The sequence below is a fragment of the Orycteropus afer genome, unplaced genomic scaffold (genome assembly GCF_000298275.1).
Source record: "Orycteropus afer afer isolate SDZICR_OR568_19922 unplaced genomic scaffold, OryAfe1.0 scaffold00017, whole genome shotgun sequence".
Classification (NCBI taxonomy): Eukaryota; Metazoa; Chordata; class Mammalia; order Tubulidentata; family Orycteropodidae; genus Orycteropus; species Orycteropus afer.
This window is the reverse complement of record NW_006921604.1, coordinates 4,843,153-4,860,165: the sequence shown is the minus strand read 5'-3', so window position 1 is coordinate 4,860,165 and position 17,013 is coordinate 4,843,153. Positions and strand designations below refer to the sequence as shown.

At 41.0% G+C, this 17,013-nt stretch overlaps 1 protein-coding gene across 1 annotated transcript in view; it reads left to right on the top strand.

Annotated features, from left to right (window-relative positions):
* LOC103213771 (two pore calcium channel protein 1-like) overlaps nt 1-17,013 on the top strand; it is a 97,598-nt gene that overhangs the window by 65,993 nt on the left and 14,592 nt on the right. The window contains exons 10-16 of the mRNA XM_007959515.1: nt 4,171-4,315; nt 6,114-6,299; nt 7,598-7,662; nt 8,553-8,640; nt 10,171-10,240; nt 13,134-13,353; nt 13,515-13,605. Coding sequence (XP_007957706.1) covers nt 4,171-4,315; nt 6,114-6,299; nt 7,598-7,662; nt 8,553-8,640; nt 10,171-10,240; nt 13,134-13,353; nt 13,515-13,605 — 865 coding nt within the window. The remainder of the gene's footprint in view (nt 1-4,170; nt 4,316-6,113; nt 6,300-7,597; nt 7,663-8,552; nt 8,641-10,170; nt 10,241-13,133; nt 13,354-13,514; nt 13,606-17,013) is intronic.

Here is a 17,013-nt window from a genome sequence, read left to right as displayed (position 1 = left end):
ATAGGTGAATACAGATAATTGACTGTTTAACATCAATGTTCATTAATCCGAAGTCCCAAACTCAATTAGGGTTTTTAGAAAATACGTTTAAGAAACAAGGTAGTAGATTCATGTTGACATTAAGGATTTGTCAGAGAAGTTTAAAATCCTAACCACTGTTTCCACAAAGGTTAAGCCAATAATTCTGTAGGGCGTTGTGATCTATAATGTCATGTGAAATTTACATGAGCTGATTTATAAAGACCTGACTTTTTAAAATTATAGTACAGTATAAATCAAACAATGAAGTTCTAGCCCCATTTTTATGCTTTTGAGCACCTAAACATTAGCCGAGGTCATAATGCTGATTGATCCATTAGACAAGCATAAAGAATGTGAGTAGTTTGAGTCATTTTAGCCCTTTTAGAGAATAAAAAGAACTCCAAGAACTAATACCATATTTGCATTTCATATTTATGCGGGATAAAATTAGGAAAAAAACATGAAGCCACATTTTAAACTCTAAATTCACAAACAATTTATTAGACTTTTTCTTTATTAGGGGCATTAATAAATTTGGATTAAAATTTTAATTATTGTTATTTAATTTATGAAGTAATTTTATAATACTTTAATTCTTAGTGAAATGTCTTGAGGCTTTTAATTTGTAACCATATCTTTAAGATTTCTCTCTTTACCGAAGAAAATATTTTTGATTGCTTGTTTTTCTTTGGAGCTCTGGTAGCATAGTGCTTAAGGCATTTGACAGCTAACCAGAAGACTGGTGGTTCAAACCCACCAGCCACTCCTCGAAAAGAAGGTTGGGCAATCTCCTTCTGTAAAGATACTCCCTTGGAAACCCAAGGAGGGGTTGCTATGAGTTGGATACGACTCTACAGCAGTGGGTTGTTTTTTTGTTTTTTTTTTTTTGCTGGCCTGTTGTTAACTTGTGTATCTTTTCTTTATCATTTATTTAACTCTGTAGAGACACTAATGACATGAACCAAGTTAGAATTCCCTGGTTGTATAATTTGTATAATTTAAATTGGAGTAGGGAAATGCAATTTAAATTAATATTTTAATTTTTATTTTACATAGTTTATACTTGTGGGAACTGCTTTATAAATAACCAATTTGATAATTCATGGATTTTTCTGGAGGCACCTGTGTTAAGGATAAAATCATTTTAAGACTAGTTCATGTAACACTTAATTTCTTTAGTATGTTTAATACATTTGGGCACACTAAGTGTTTGTCACAGATTTTGGTTAACAAACAAGAAAAAGATAATCATTGAGCTTGCATTTAATTTTTCTTCCTAGCCTGGGGACTGTTTTAGTTCATGTGGTTAAGCATTTGGCTGCTAACCAAAAGGTTGGCAGTTTGAGTACACCAGCCTCTCTGTGGGGAGAAAGATGAGGCAATCTGCTCTTGTAAAGATTATAGCCTAGAAAACTCTATGGGGCAGTTCTACTTCTGTCCTCTAGGGTTGCTATGAGTTGAAAGCAATTCAACAGCAATGGGTTAGAGTTTGGGGGTGAGTGTTTTTGTTTGTTTGGTTGATTTTTTTTTTTTTTTCCAGGAAACAGCATATTTAAAGCATAAGGAATTTTGCCTTGATTTCTTAATTTGAGGGCATATTTTAAAGTCTACATTCAGAATTTAAGAATGCATACTGTTCACGTAAAGCCAATAAATTAGGAATTTTGTTAAGAAATTGTTTCCTGTTCTGCCAGTTCTGGCCATAGATTGTTGATCTCCTCTAGAGCTTTCTTTTACCTATGGTTTACCTCCTCCTACTCTCACAGCTAACATGCCCTGGTAGTGCAGTGGTTATGGGCTCAGCTGCTAACCAGAAGATCAACTGTTCAAAACCACCAGCCATACCACAGGATTCATAAAGATTACAGCCTTAGAAAACCTATGGGGGCAGTTCTGTTGTCATACAGGATTACTGTGAGTTGCAATTGGCTTGATGACAACAGGTCTGTTATTTATTTATTTATTTTTAACCCTAACAACTAATCTTCCTTTTTACAAAGAATAAAACCTCTCACTCTGCATCATATTAATATTCTAAGTTTATCAAAATGTCAGACTCAAGCATTTAACCTGGCAGGATAGAACTGCAATAGTTCTAATTCAGCTGCCACACACTTTTCACTTCACACATGTAGGACTCCACCCAGTGTAAGACTCCATGCTTAGTAAAACTCAGCAAGCAAGATGATAACGACACTGACACAAGACTAGTACATATAAAGTTCTCTTAATTTCTAGTGGCTCTGTACATATTTAACAAAAGGAATTCATGATCTTCTGAGCAGGTTGTTGTTGTTGTTGTGTGCCCTTGAGTCAATTCTGATTAATGTTGACTCCATGTGACAGAGTAGAACTCCCTCATAGCGTCCATCTTTGGCTAATAAGATGTGTATGTGTATTTTATTTCTAACTCTGAGGACCTGGGAACTTGATGGCTCCTAAGATACCTGAATGTGTTTTTCATCTAACTTGATGGACTCTTATTTCCTTTTGTGTTCTTAGGACCATACAGCTCTTGGTGGAGTAATGTTAGTGGAGGCAACATTACTTGCTCCATAGTCTCTGCTAATAATTCTACTCAGTCCTTTTCTTTCCATTTGTGTTAAGTTTTATGTTTCTTCATTTAGTAGTAGGTTTAGTTGGACACTTTAGATAATAATAGAATTCCACAGGACCATGGTAGCATAGTGGCTAAGACACTTGCCTGCTAACCAGACAGCTGGCGGTTCAAACCCACCAGCCACTCCTCGGAAGGAAGGTTGGGCAATCCTACTTCCGTAGTGATACTGCCTCGGAAACCCAAGGAGGGGTCGCTATGAGTCGGGGCCGACTCGACGGCACATAACAACAACGACAACATACAGCACTTACATGAACCCACACCAAACCCACTGCCCTTGAGTCAATTCTGACTCATAGTCACCCTTTAGGATGGAGTAGGAATGCCCCATAGGGTTTCCAAGGCTGTAAATCTTTATGGAAGCAGACGGCATCATCTTTCTCCGTAGCAGCATGAGTGTTTTTTACCACCCAACACCTTGTCTAATATGGGCTCCTCATTCAGATGAATCTGCTTCTGACAAATCCAACGTATTTTCATTGTATGGATGCCTGTTGATGGAAGTTCTTCACTGTCTGTCTTTCATAAACCCTACCATAATGCCACTCAAAAAAAAAAAAAAAAAAAACCAAAAACCATGATGCTTAGTTTATTTCTGAAAGCTGATGTGGACACCTAGACATTTATTAAACACCCTAAATGACAAATTCTTCCAGGTTTAAAAATTCCTGCCCAAATTCTTGATGGTTTTCTCAGCGTCACCTGATGATTTGCACCTGCAATTTATTTTAGCAGCTTTCTTTAGAGTTTCCAAACCATTCAACTTATTTTTCAAAGCAGTAGCCACATTCTGTACATTCTGATTTCATCTTTGTAGGTGATATTTCTTTAAGCTCTAGGTACTTAAATTCCAGCATAAACATATTTGGGATTCAGTCCAGTTGACTCATGGTCAGCATATGATCTGACTTGTGGGTGCAGAGGTGCACAGGGCAGTGGAGGATAGCCTGCTGGTCCTTTGTAGTCAGAAGGTCTGGAGAGCATTGTCTTCTTAGTCACATGGGTCCAGTCAGTCAAGAAGGTGCTCATTGTACTTTGGCCTGGAGTGGTGGGTGAGCTCATTGTAGAAGCTGTGTGTTTGAGTGAGTCCTTGAGAAGGAGCAGAGAGGGAGCATGAGAAGTATGTAGCAGATGATATGGATTCAAGTACAAAGATGTGGATTACATTCAGTCCTGGAAGACTTTATAGAAGGGAGCAAAAATGGAGGCAAGTCTTGGAAGTTCATTAGGGCAGACACTGAAAGTAGCAGTGGCCTCTGAGGAGGAAAGCAGTGTGGAAGGTAGGTAGTAAGATGGTGGCATGGGCTAACTAGGGAAATCATGGACTGCTGAGGAGCTGAGGGAAGGGAGGCAGGAGGTCTGGAAGATCAAGGGCTGGCCTTGCCACTCCTTGGCTCCTTGGCTTTGGGTCTTCACCTTTTGAGGCTTTAGGTCTTTATCTCTGGAGGAAGAGTCTGTGCTGACTTGACTTTAACCTTTAGACTTTCATGTCACAGTGGCCATTAATTTTGGTTGTTTTTGCTTTGCAGACAAAATGAACTTTCTACGCTTGGCTGACCTCCTCAACATCCAAGTGATCACCATAAATGTCAAAAGACATCCTCTGGAAGCCTGGATACCACAAGTGTACAAGTCTTCAGTGAGCCTCTTCATCCAAAAGATGGTTCAGCATAGGCAAGTTAGATGTGGCCAGTTTTCTCTCTGGTTGCTTTAAAAGCCAAGGAATTTGTTTGTGCCATTTGGACTAAATGTGGTCAAAGCTGTAAATCATCCCCTGCGCATTGCTTTTGGATTATCAGGAGATATCTGGGTATGCTGTGCTTGACCTTGCCCAAAGGACAGGTTTCTAGAGCTTGCTTCTGTGATGTTTCCTAAGATGTTTAAGGATAGACTAGCTCTCTGGGCCAGTGAAGCTGACCACTCTCTGAATTCCAGTGAGGCTTCAGTCCCATTAGAGTCAATATGAAGTTGAGATCTAATACGGCACTTTGAATCTGTGACATATATGGTAAGAACTCAGGAGTTGGAGTTACTGGAATGATTGTTAAGGAGGCCAATTAATGTTTTCTATCATGTCCACTTTTATAGTGATTTAAACATGTATACTTTTATTTTCAAGTACACAGTAGTGCCTAAGGCATTTTACTGCTAACCAGAAGGCTGGCAGTTCAAACCTATGAGCCACTCCTTGGAAGAAAGATTGGGTGATCTACTTCCATAGAGATACCACCTCAGAAACCCAAGGAAGGGTCACTATGAGTCAAAGCATCTCAATGGCAGTGAGTTTGGTTTTTGGTTTTGGTCTCTAGAAATAACCACTTATCCTGATTTGAGAACTTGCTTTTAAGATATGTAGCCTAGAATACCATTATCAGTGGTTTATCCTCAGCCACCATGGCCTCCCGCTTTCTTTAAATTGTATAAAAGCAAATGGTTCAGAAGACCTGGAAAGTAGAACCATCTGTGAAGTATCTCTTTTCCCCACCTATATTTTATATTTAACAAAGCTCTTTATGTAGAGGTTCCTTCCTGTTAATACTGGTGTTGAAACTACTTACGTGATTCATGTGGTGGGTGTTTTGTGTGTCCACATGCAACACCCAGTGCTAGGCCCTGTAGTCTGTATCTTCATAGAAAACATGGGGGCAGAAACACCTTCTCTCTTCCAGTAGCCATGCCTATAGTATACTTAGAATTCCCTGGAGCACAGATGAGAGCCACCAGAGCCAGCTGGCCTGCTCTGGAGCAGCAAAGTTGAAGAGAGCCAGCTATTATATTTTGTCATCCACATTCACCTGTAACTTGATGTCAGTCTTCTGGAAGTTCCCATGTGCAAAAGGGTTAAAGAGTTTTCAAAGCTTTCTTAGTGAAAAACAAACAAACAAACTCACTGCTGTCAAGTTGATTTGACTCATAGCAACCCTTCCTTGGGTTTCTGAGGCAGTATTTCTACGGAAGTAGACTGCCCAACTTTCCTTTTGAGGAGTGGCTGGTGGGTTTGAACTGCCAGCCTTTCAGTTAGCAGTCAGATGCCTTAGGCAATGTTAATTTTCCAGAGACAAACAGTAGATAAGCCACACTATTCTGTACTAAACCCCAAACCCTTTCCCTGTCCTCCACCACACAATTCTGCCTAAGCTTTCAACTGAGTACAGGTACTTTTCCCCTAAAAAGGAACCTGGTACAACCAGAGCTCTATCCTCCCTTCCTTCTATCTTCACTTTCTCCTTGGAGTGAAGGGCTTTGTCAGTGTTGGTAAGAATATTTCAGGGCCCTGTCTGTGCTGGAGCCTTCAGTAGATGAGGAGTGTTTGTGTGTGTGTGTGTGTGTGTGTGCGTGGATGAGTGGGTGGGTGATCCTATATTCACCATCGTTCTAAGAAGCAAAGTAGCCCCCAAAGGGTTCTGAGCAGGTTCATGATCCTTTCACTGAAATGTATGGTGACAGGATCTCTTTTCTCCCCTTACGCCAGGATTTTTGTCTGGATTTATGATGTCATCATTCTAATAAATGCCATATTCATTGCTCTGGATGAGAAAAACACCTTTGTCTCCTATGCAGAATGGCTTTTCCTTTCTCTATATATTATTGAGATTCTCCTGAAACTGTACACATATGAGCCCAGGGCCTACTTTGGAAAGAAGCAGTTCTGGAACTGGTAAGCATATGGGGAGGAGATCGTGGGGGAGGAGATGGGATTTGTGAGCTGAAGAGTTTTGTTGTAGTTCTCTAAGCTCCACCTCTCTAGATCTGAGGCATCTTGTAATGAAATCAGGAGGGTGGGGGTGGGAGACATCTGGTTTAGTAAAAACTGTTATTCATGATGTGAGTTTGAACTGACTAGCTAAAATTAGAATCACAAGTTATGGCATGTTGGATTTGAAAAGGATCTTAACACTTCATTTGCAATGAGACAACTCCTTGTATAGCTCCCTTGGCCTGTTCCCTGGGTTCACTGTCAGAAAACAGCCCATGTGGCTGGACATAGGACTGTTGGCAAGCTCCCCATGGGTCTTCTCTTCTCCAGGTTATATCCCTTAGGTCTAAAACCACTACCCACATGCCACAACCAGCCAGTGCTTAATTCTCAATATATGGCTTGTATCGAGTGCTACTGTGCATCAGGCACATGGGGACTCAGTTCTGTCTTAAGTGGTATACATCTTGTGGTGTGGAGGGGATTGGATCTCTGTAATAACTGTTCTAAGTGCCAGAAACTGCATTATAATGTATTCATGGTCTAAGGGAAACCTGTTAGTGTTGTCCATTGCTTTCTTATTCCTTGGGATTATTGTCAGAAGGAAACGTAACAACTTGATGAATTTTTTTTTTCTGTTAAAAAAAAGTTACAATGCATTTAATACAGTTAATACCAAGAAACATTATACTGTGTATTCTAAAATTGTGTCTAAGTATTCATAAAAGTACTATATTTTTTGCATATAATGTGCCCACATAAATAACACATACATGCATATAACATGCATAGCATGCATAGGAAACAAGTGCATGAGAGAGTTGTACGGTTTTCAAAAACCATATAATGTGTGCATTATTTGTATAAAAATATGGTATAAAATTATTTTGGAAGACATTTGAAGTGATGTTAATTAGTTGATTCTTTACAAATTTCTTTGCGTGATTCATCAGATCAGCCTGTTTCTTGATATGTATTTGCTGTCCTCAAAATTATGTAAATAAGTTTTAAAATTTTAAATATATTATTATTGTACATAGATAGATAACAAATCATTTGCCTTTTCAATGTCCTTCTCGGGATAATTCTGTGACATTAGTTATGTTTATCATGTTGTTTTACCATTACCATTATCAATTTTTTTTGGCTGGATCATTGCTTTGCATAAGATACTAGATTGGAAGTTTTCTCAGAATTCATATCTGAGCTTAGCAGGTCTTTCCCTTGACTGGTAACTGACTTTACTTTTCCACTATTAGGTTTGATATGCTGATTATTATTGCAGCCCTGGTAGCTACTGTGGCCAATGCCACCATCAAGTCAGGTCAGTGCCACTGGCTCATGGCTTCATCTTCTCCCAGGAGCACACATTTAATCAGTAGTCTTTGTTGGCATTCACCATGCACTCCTGAGAAGTTTGGGATGGGGGCTGAAGTGTACAAGAGAATGATTAAAAATTCTCTATGTTCTTGGAAGGGGGTTTCATCTCCCCTAAAAGTCATGAAGTCATGGTAGCCTTGTTTGTATTTAGATGTATTTTACAGATTTTGCTTGTAGATGTCCGTCAGACAAAATACTCACCAGACCATCTCCTCTGTAGAACTGGCCCTTGGCTTCAGGTCTGATTTCCATACCTTTGACCCACTTCCCACCTCAGCCCCCATCCAGTTACCAGCATAGCAACTGTGGCCTCTGCCTGATTTCACTGAATCCGGGAGCTAGTGGAGTCCTCTGCATTGTCCCCTGCCTGCTGCCTTTTTTCTACTTTCCTCATAGCATCACCCCCATGCAAATGCCTTTCTGCAGATGGCAGATGGGATTGTTTAGGATAGTGCAGTTTCTTACCATGTGAAATGAATGATGGGAAAGGAAAGGCTTGTGGGAGCATGTTCTTCTGTAGAACTGGATCCACATTCACTTCTTGATGCTGATCTGAAGTCTATACGCACAAATAGCCCAGTGTAGCACACTCCTCGCTCCTTGACTCTGGGACTGAGGTGAAGGAGGGGGTGGAAGGAATGTTCAGTTGCACTTGGCTTTGATTTGCTAATGATTCGAGGCAGCTCTTGTTTCCTTATTGCTCAGAGTCATTATCCTGTTTTTAAAGTGACACCCAGTTGTTCCACAGTACCAACAGAGTTTCAGACCTCATTGAAAAGTGACAAACCAGATACTTCAGAAAATGGATTGTTCAATGATTATATTCTATTTCAGCAAGACAATACAACAGTCAGCAGATGTTGGATATTGTCTTGGTATTGAGAATACTCCGGCTCTTAAGGGTCATCATCAGCATTCAGAGGTAGGGATGAAGCCATCTGAAATTCCTGTCCTTGTGTGCCACCCCACATTGGGGGCCTTGTAGAAGGTATTCCTATCTTGACTATCTCACTCACTGCCGTTGAGTCAGATCTGACTCGTAGCAACCCCTCCTTGGGTTTCTGAGGCAGTATTTCTATGGAAGTAGATTACCCAGTCTTCCTTCCAAGGAGTGGCTGGTGGGTTTGAACCACAAGCCTTCTGGTTAACAGTCAAATGCCTTAGGCACTATGCCACCCGAGCTTGACTATAGAAACAGCCAATTATGAGCCTACAGTGTGACTATATAGAGGAACTGGGGTTCTGCGGGAGAATCAGGAGAGGGAGGAGGAAGTCTTTGAAGATGTGTGAAGAGCATGCAAATAGCAGCTCCCTGATAACAAGGATTTTGTCATTGGTCACTTTTATCTTTGTGTCCCTGGCTCTCTTGTGCCTGCAAGTAGGGTTCTACTGAATAATATGGGTTGTGGTGGCAGCTAATGTTACTGAAAACTAACCAAATGAGCATTCTGAATCTGCCAACAACCCTTGACATGGAGAATTGTATTATCCCTAGTTTACAGATGATGACAGTGAGACTCAGAGAGGTTGAGGAACTTTCCTAATGGTGGACAGTTAGAAAAAGATGCAAAACCAGGACTCTGACCCTAAAACCTAGATAAATGCCACTGCTAGATTCCTTTCCACGACTGCATAGGAGATTTCTCCATCAGATTCCTCCATCACAGTGGCCTGTTTCCAGAGAAAGTGTTTACTTGTCATCATAGGCATCCAGGACACCCTTAAAACAGACTTGATTTTGATGGAGAGAAGGTAGGGGAGAAAAATAGATGAAACTAAATAGTTTTTCAGCCTCCATACTCATTTATGTCTGTGCGAAACAAAGAGAAAAGGAAACAAAAATCCAAATCTGTGGCCATCTGGTCAATCCTGACTCATGGTTACCCTCTGTGTGCAGAGTAGAACTGTACTCTGTAGGGCTGTCAAGGCTGTGACCTTTTAGAAACAGATTGCCAGACTTTTCTTCCAAGGCACCTCTGGGAGTGTTCAAACTGCCAGCCTTTTGGTTAGTAGTTGAACTTTTAACCATTTATTCCACCCAGGGTTTGCAATTACCTCTCTTACATTTTCCATGACTGCCTTGCTTTGATCCAGGATAAATTACAAGTTAACTCACTCCCCAGCTTGGTAGATGGAACGATTCCAACAACATTGTAAAGACAAATTACTTAAGCATTTAAACACAAACATGGGACACTCCTCGATGAGATGGCTTAATACGGTGGCTGTAACAATGGGCTCAAGCATAGCAGGGATTCTGAGGATGGCGCAGGACTGGGCAGTGTTTCACTCTGTTTTGCGAAGGACCGCTGTGAGTCAGAATTGACTCGATGGCACCTAACAACAACATAGGACTGGGCAGAGGGGATTAAACTAAAACCTGAGAGTTTGGTTCCAGTTTCATTTTATATCTTCCCCTTTGCTTTGCCTTGGAAACCTTGTTTTATCCTAGATTCCGGGTTATAGTGACGACCTTAATTAACATTGGCCCTACAATGCTGACGTTTGGTGGACTTGTTTTGGTAAGTGGCTGCTCACGCTGCTATTCTATGTGAAATAAGTTTATTCTTCACAACTCTTAGTAAGCCTTATTTTAAGTAATGGAAAGTTAAGAGTAAGTAAATGAGATCCAAATGATTTCCAGCAGCTCTTTTAATAAAATACCAAGTTTCCTGGAAACATTGGACATATACTAGTTAAGGTACACTGGCTGCTATAATAAACACAAAAATTCATGGAATGACTCAGTAGAAATTCCTTTCTTACTAGTACAGTGGCCCAGGTGTGTGTCTCCAGCTGACAGATGGCTCTCAGGGATTCAGGCTCTTTCCATCTGCTGGCTTTGCCCCACAGGGACTCAGAGACTTCTTCATGCTGCTCATGGATTTCTCCTGCTTCTTACCGGTTCCCACCCCACTTGTATTCCAGTGCAGTGTGAGAACACAACCACACTGGCTGCAAGGGGTTGGGTACACAAACATTGGTAGCCACTCTGCAAGAGGATATTATTATTATTATTATTATTATTATTAGCTCAATTATTACAGAAGAATAAAAAGTAGACTGCAAGTCATCCATTCTGTCCCCCATATCCCTCTTTCCCAGAGACAATCATTAAAGAGTTCTTGTTACTCCTCCAAAATATTTCAGTGTATACAAGTATATCACATCCAGGCATATGTGTATCTAGTTTATTATTTACCTAAGTGGGATAATTCATACAAAGTGTTGTTTGACAGCTTTATTAACATCTCTATCATCTGTTAGGGGAGGACATACACATCTATGTAATCTCTGCCATGATTGCAAAGTGTCCTACTGATGCCATAGCATGCCTAATCCACACTTCCACTAACAGATTCCTGGGTGGGTTCACATTTGCCATTATAAATAATGTACATTTATCATGATGGCCCGTTCTTGATATGTATCTTTGTGTGCTTATGTCAGTGCTTCTGTTTGATAGATTTCTAGAAGTAGAACTAAGTCAAAAGGTACATTTGTGTTTAAATTCTGGGTGTTGTTACCTGCTGTTGAGTCAACCCTGTGCACATGGGGATCAGAGTGTTATCATTGGATGTTTTCATGGACTGATTTTCAGAAGAAGATCACCAGGCCTTTCTTCCTAGTCTTAGTCTGGGAGCTCTGCTGCATACTGTTCAGCATCACAGCAACACACAAGGATCCCCTGGCAGACGGGTAGTGGTTATGCATGAGGTGCATTGGCCAAGAATCCAAACTGGGTCTCCTGCATGGAAGGCAAGAATTCTACAATGGTATTGCTGAGTCTCACGGTTGTTTAAGCACTCAGCTGTTAACTAAAAGATTGGCAGTTCAAGTCCACAGAATGAAGGCCAGGTGTTCTACTTCTGAAAAATCGGCCATTGAGAACCAGATGGAGCAGAGTTCTACTCTGACACACGTGGGATTGCTGTGATTAGAATCAACTCGGCAACTGGAAAATGTGGGTAGATGGTGCCAAATTGCCTTCCAAAAGACATCCTCCCATATAGATTCCAACAGCAGTGTACGACACCATCTGTTTTTTCTACATCCCTCACAACTGGGTTTTATTAAACATTTCCATTCCCCCTCCTCCACCTGATTGATGGGAAGTGGCATTTGTTGTTGTTTTGACAGCATTCCTTAGTTATTTGTGGGACTGAGCATCTTTCCAAGTTCTTTTGGCCACTTACACTTACTTTTTGGTATACAGTCTATTCGTATCCTTGGTCCATTCTTCTGCTCATTTTATCTTTTATATGATTTTTAGGAGTACTTTGCCTAATAAGGAAATAGGCCTTTGTTAAGTTGTATTATAGGGATGGAGCAGGACCAGGCATAAGGTTGCCATGAGCTCCATGGCAACTAACAGCAACAAGTTGTATGAAGAGCAGTTATTTTTCCTTGTCTTTTACTTGTTTATTTCTGACATAAAGGCTTGTTTTATTTTGCTTGACTATATAAAAATTTTAAATTTTATAATTTCTAGGTTTTATGTCATACTTAGTTAAGGAGCTCTGGTAGCATAGTGCCTAAGGCACTTGACTGCTGACCTACCAACCACTCCTCGGAAGGAAGGTTGGGCAATCTACTTCTGTAGTGATAGTGATACTGCCTCGGCAACCCAAGGAGCGGTTGCTATGAGTCGGGTCTGACTCGACAGCACATAACAACAACAACTACTAGTTAAGGCCAGTTTCAACCCATTTTTTTTTTCTAGTTCACATATGATTTTATTTTTTACATTTAAACCGTTGGTACCTTTTGAATTTATTTTGATACAAGGAACAAAGTTGGTTCAAACCAACCAGCCACTCCTTGGAAGGAAGATTGGGCGATCTACTTCCATAGAGATACCACCTCAGAAACCCAAGGAGGGGCCGCTGTGAGTCAGATCCAACTCAGCAGCAGTGAATTTGGTTTTGGTTTTTGGTAAGGAACAAAGTAAAGATCCAGCCTTACTTTTTTCCCCTAGAGCACTAGCTTTTTGTTTGTTTAATGGAGTGTTTAACCCACTGACTTGCTAGCATCTATTTCCCTGCCCCCCCCAATTGGTTAATGTTGCTAGCAACTATTGTTTTTTGACTTTGTGAATAGAGTCCATGGGGGAGTCAGTGTATGGTCCAGCTGGCTGGGCCCTCTGTCCTTCCAGGGGCAGCTCAAGTTTCTGTGGCAGACTGGCTGAGGGACTAACTTGTTTGGACCCTCTTCCTGAAGGCTACTTTGACCTCTTGGTTAAAAAAGGGGAACCTTTGGTTCTTTGGTGAAGGGAAACATGTAAACCCTTTCTGCTGGCACAAGTGCAGACCAGTGCCCTCAGGTACAGAGTGTTCTTGGTTCTTCTGCTTGCTCCTTGTCCCTTGATTCTGCAGCTTTGTGTGACCACTGACAACTGGGTGCCCCCCATCCTAGGTGGTCTACTATACGTTTGCTATCATTGGGATGGAAATATTCCATGGCAAAGTCCAATTCTTTGACCCAAATTTCACCACTCCTGATGCTCTGGTGTGTGGGAACCCAGCTTTGAAAGATACAGCCTTTGCCCGAGACAGATACTGCAAAAACAATTTCAATGACCTCGCCTCTTCATTCATCGTGCTGATGGAGCTCACGGTGGTTAACCAGTGGCATGATATCCTTTCTGAGGCAGTAAGTTTCACAAAGAAGCTGTCTTCCCTATGGAGAAGGGGCACGGGAACACTAAAAGTTACTTCAGGGAGGAGAATTAAATTAGGATGTCTTTGAGCTTGGGTATACCTCGTTTCACAAAGGTTTGGTTCCTTAGCTTTGTACTCATTGCAGGTGGTTTTGCCCTGGTGACTCATCAGGCAGCAAAGCTGTACTTCATCATGTTCCACATCGTGGTCGTCATCCTCATCGTTAAGTGAGTTTACCCCTGCCATGTTGGAAATTTTAAATCTCCATTTTCAGAACTTGCAACTGCTTACACTTCCCTCCTAGCACGTCTCTTATTACACTCTGTATAGGCTCTGGGTATCTCCTTTAGTAGATGCTATGCCTCTGGAGGGGAAGGGTCATACTTTTGTTCACATTTGTGTTTCTTATAGTGTCTACCAGCATCTTGCACAGTAACATATAGTATACATCTCATAGTCTCACAAATGGGAAGGAACCTGACGTCTGGATAAGTTTCCCTCCCCTTCTTCACAAGAGATTAAATCAACTCTAAAACATCCCTGCTGACTTGCCATCTCTTTAGGCTCTGCCTAAATTTGTCCAGCTCCTGGGACTCATTAGAACTGAAGAGAGTCCGTTCCCATGTTGTCTGTCAGATAGAATGGAAATACATCTCCTGGTACATTCTCTTCATTGGTTTCAGTTCTTTCCTGACCTTTTATTCATGGGAGAATTCAGTACATATTTAAAAACTGCTACGATACCTCACTCCTCAAAATACCTCTTTCCAACTGGGTAATCTTTGCCTCTACTTCCCTGGTTCCTCGTGTAATCTGACTTTGTGTTCTCTGCTGTCACTGTAATTCTCCCCCTAGATGTTTTCTTATAATCAGTGCCTATCTCAGAGCTGGGGCCTGACATTCTTGGGCTGACTAGGCAGCACGAAGATCCCAGCACTTGCTTGTCATGTTAGGGCTACTTTGGCCACCAACACCTTGCTGACTTTAGTTCAAGATGCCTTGGGGAATGTCCTAGCAGAGGGATGGGGGAAGAAGAAATCCTGTGGGTGGCTCTAGTCAGGCTTGCATATTCCACACAGTCTGAATGGAATATGTAGTGGGAAGCGAGCAATGCCTCCTTCAGGTGCTCGTAAATTGGTTACCAGAGTGCTCGAGTCCCTGGATGGTACAAATGGTTAGTGCACTTGGCTGTTAACTGAAAGGTTGGAGGTTTGATTCCACCCAGAGGCACCTTGGAAGAAAGGCCTGGTGGACTACTTCTAAAAAACCAGCCACTGAAAACCCTATGAAGCACAGTTCTGCTTTGTTACTTATGGGGTCACCGCAATTCAGAATCGACTTGACACCAAATGGGTAGACCGAGGCAATATAAAAATGCTGCAGAGACATTTTTACTCCTCTCCTCTAAAAAGCATGTGAGGACTCTGATAGCTCTGGGTTAAAATGATCATTCTTTTAAGTCAGCAACAGTGAAGGGTCTGAGGTTTGACCCTCTTTGCAAGCTAACATGATAGCCTGCCATACATATATACTGACGGATAACACAAGAGCTTTGGGTCAGAGACAAAGTCAGTTTATTACTCATGACAGAAGCAGCAGCTTTTGTGTCAGCTCCCTGAACATCAGTCTCCACAGGACAATGTGATAAGCCCCAGATAAAGTAGAGTGTATTGCAGGAAAAAAACTCTGAAATTAGGAAATTCTGGCTTTATATAGGACTGCTGGTAACCTGCCTATCTTCCCTTCCAGAGAGAGAGAGAGAGAGAGAGACCTTATGTTTAGAATATAAGCACATCTTCTCTGGGGAAGGGAAGGACCCTGGACTATCTCTAAGCATCTCTAACCTTTACTATCCTGGAATATCTTTTTATACAAACATCCCTAAATTAACTGTAAATGCTTTTGCTTACAGGACTGACATGGAAACATGAAATAGTCATGGGAATTGTCTCCCAACAATTATTTGGCCTCAAATTATTTGGCCTGAAACTATTTTCTTCTTAATAGTCATTGTTCAAATAGGATATACAGAAAGGATGATTTTCCAAATAAGCAAAAGTTGAGAGCAATTTTTTTAGTATCTACAGGTTTTAATTATTTATTATATTGCAAAGGGTGCACTTTACCACTTTCCTTAGAGATTTAAATACAATGCGAATGAACCATGAGATCTATTGTAAAACATCTACCAACTTAACCCAATTTCTGTATTTTCCTTTCCACCCTAACTCCTCTAAAGAGTTCTCTATATCGTTTCTTTCTAGTTTTACTCTCCCTATTCTGCTAACCAGAAGGCTGGCGGTTCAAACCCACCAGCCACTCCTCAGAAGGAAGGTTGGGCAATCCTACTTCTGTAGTGATACTGCCTCGGAAACCCAAGGAGGGGTTGCTATGAGTTGGGGCTGACTCAACAGCACATAACAACAGCAACAACATTTTTTCTTTAAAATTTATTTATTTTGTTGTTGTTGAGAATATACACAGCAAATCATATACAAATTCAACAGTTTCTACATGCACAATTTAGTGACATCGATTACATTTTTTGAGTTATATAACGAATATCACCCTCCTTTTCTGAGTTGTTCCTCCTTCATAAATATGAACTCACTGCCCCTAAGTTTCCTATCTAATCTTTCTAGTTGCTGTTGTCACTTTGATCCCATATAGGTAGTTCTTAAAAGAGCATAGTACGCAGTTCCAGTAAGATGGTGGACTAGGCAGAAAGACTGCCCAGACCCTCTTCAAAAAAGAAAAGGGGAACCAATTAACACAGACACAGAAGATAATCCTGGACCCCTGAGGCTTGAAGGGAAGGATATAGATGTGGACTACACCCCAACTAGTGGAAGAATTTGCATGAAAATACCAGAAAAGGAGACATATGGAGCTGGCAGTGATCCTGATGGCACAGACAGCTTGGAGATTGCCAAGTCTGAATTAACCTAAGAATTAATCTAAAAATCAGCCCTGCTAGCCAGGGACTGCACGGAGGACTGCTCTGGTGGCTGGGTAATAAAAGGTGAAGCAGCAGTGAAGAGGAAAGTGGACTGAGCTGTGGACCTTTTCCTGTCCAGAGGGCACAGTCATTCTTAATGTTTACAAGTGGCTTGACCATTTTGGATATTTAAAGAGACAGTGTTCTTGCAGATTCCAGGGGCTTAAGAACAGGTTCCACTTGCCAGTAACACAAAGGACACTCTGGACCTGGATGACTGAAAAGGTGCGGCATTCCCCTTGTTACTCTTATACCCCACACCTGCTTGGTGAACGAAGGTGCGGCGATCCCCCAATCCCACCCACCTTCTGGGCCTGCAGGAACTCCATCCCAGTCTGTGTGCTCAGATGGAGACTAAGTGCCCTGCCCTGTCCTCTCTTGATTTTTTTCTTTTTCTTTTTCTTATTTTTCACATTCTTTTTTCTGGTTTTTAGTTTGCTTGTATTTGTCTGTTTCAAAACTACTATTATTATTACTACTTTTGTCCTTTTTACTATTATTCTTTATTCATCCCCTCCCAGGTCCTAGTTTTCAGCTTTTTTTTTCTTTTCCCTGTTCCTGACAGAAATTTTTTTTTTAATTTAATTTTTTTCCCCTTTTTCTCTTGTGGTTAACCCTGTTCCTTTTATTTCTTTTG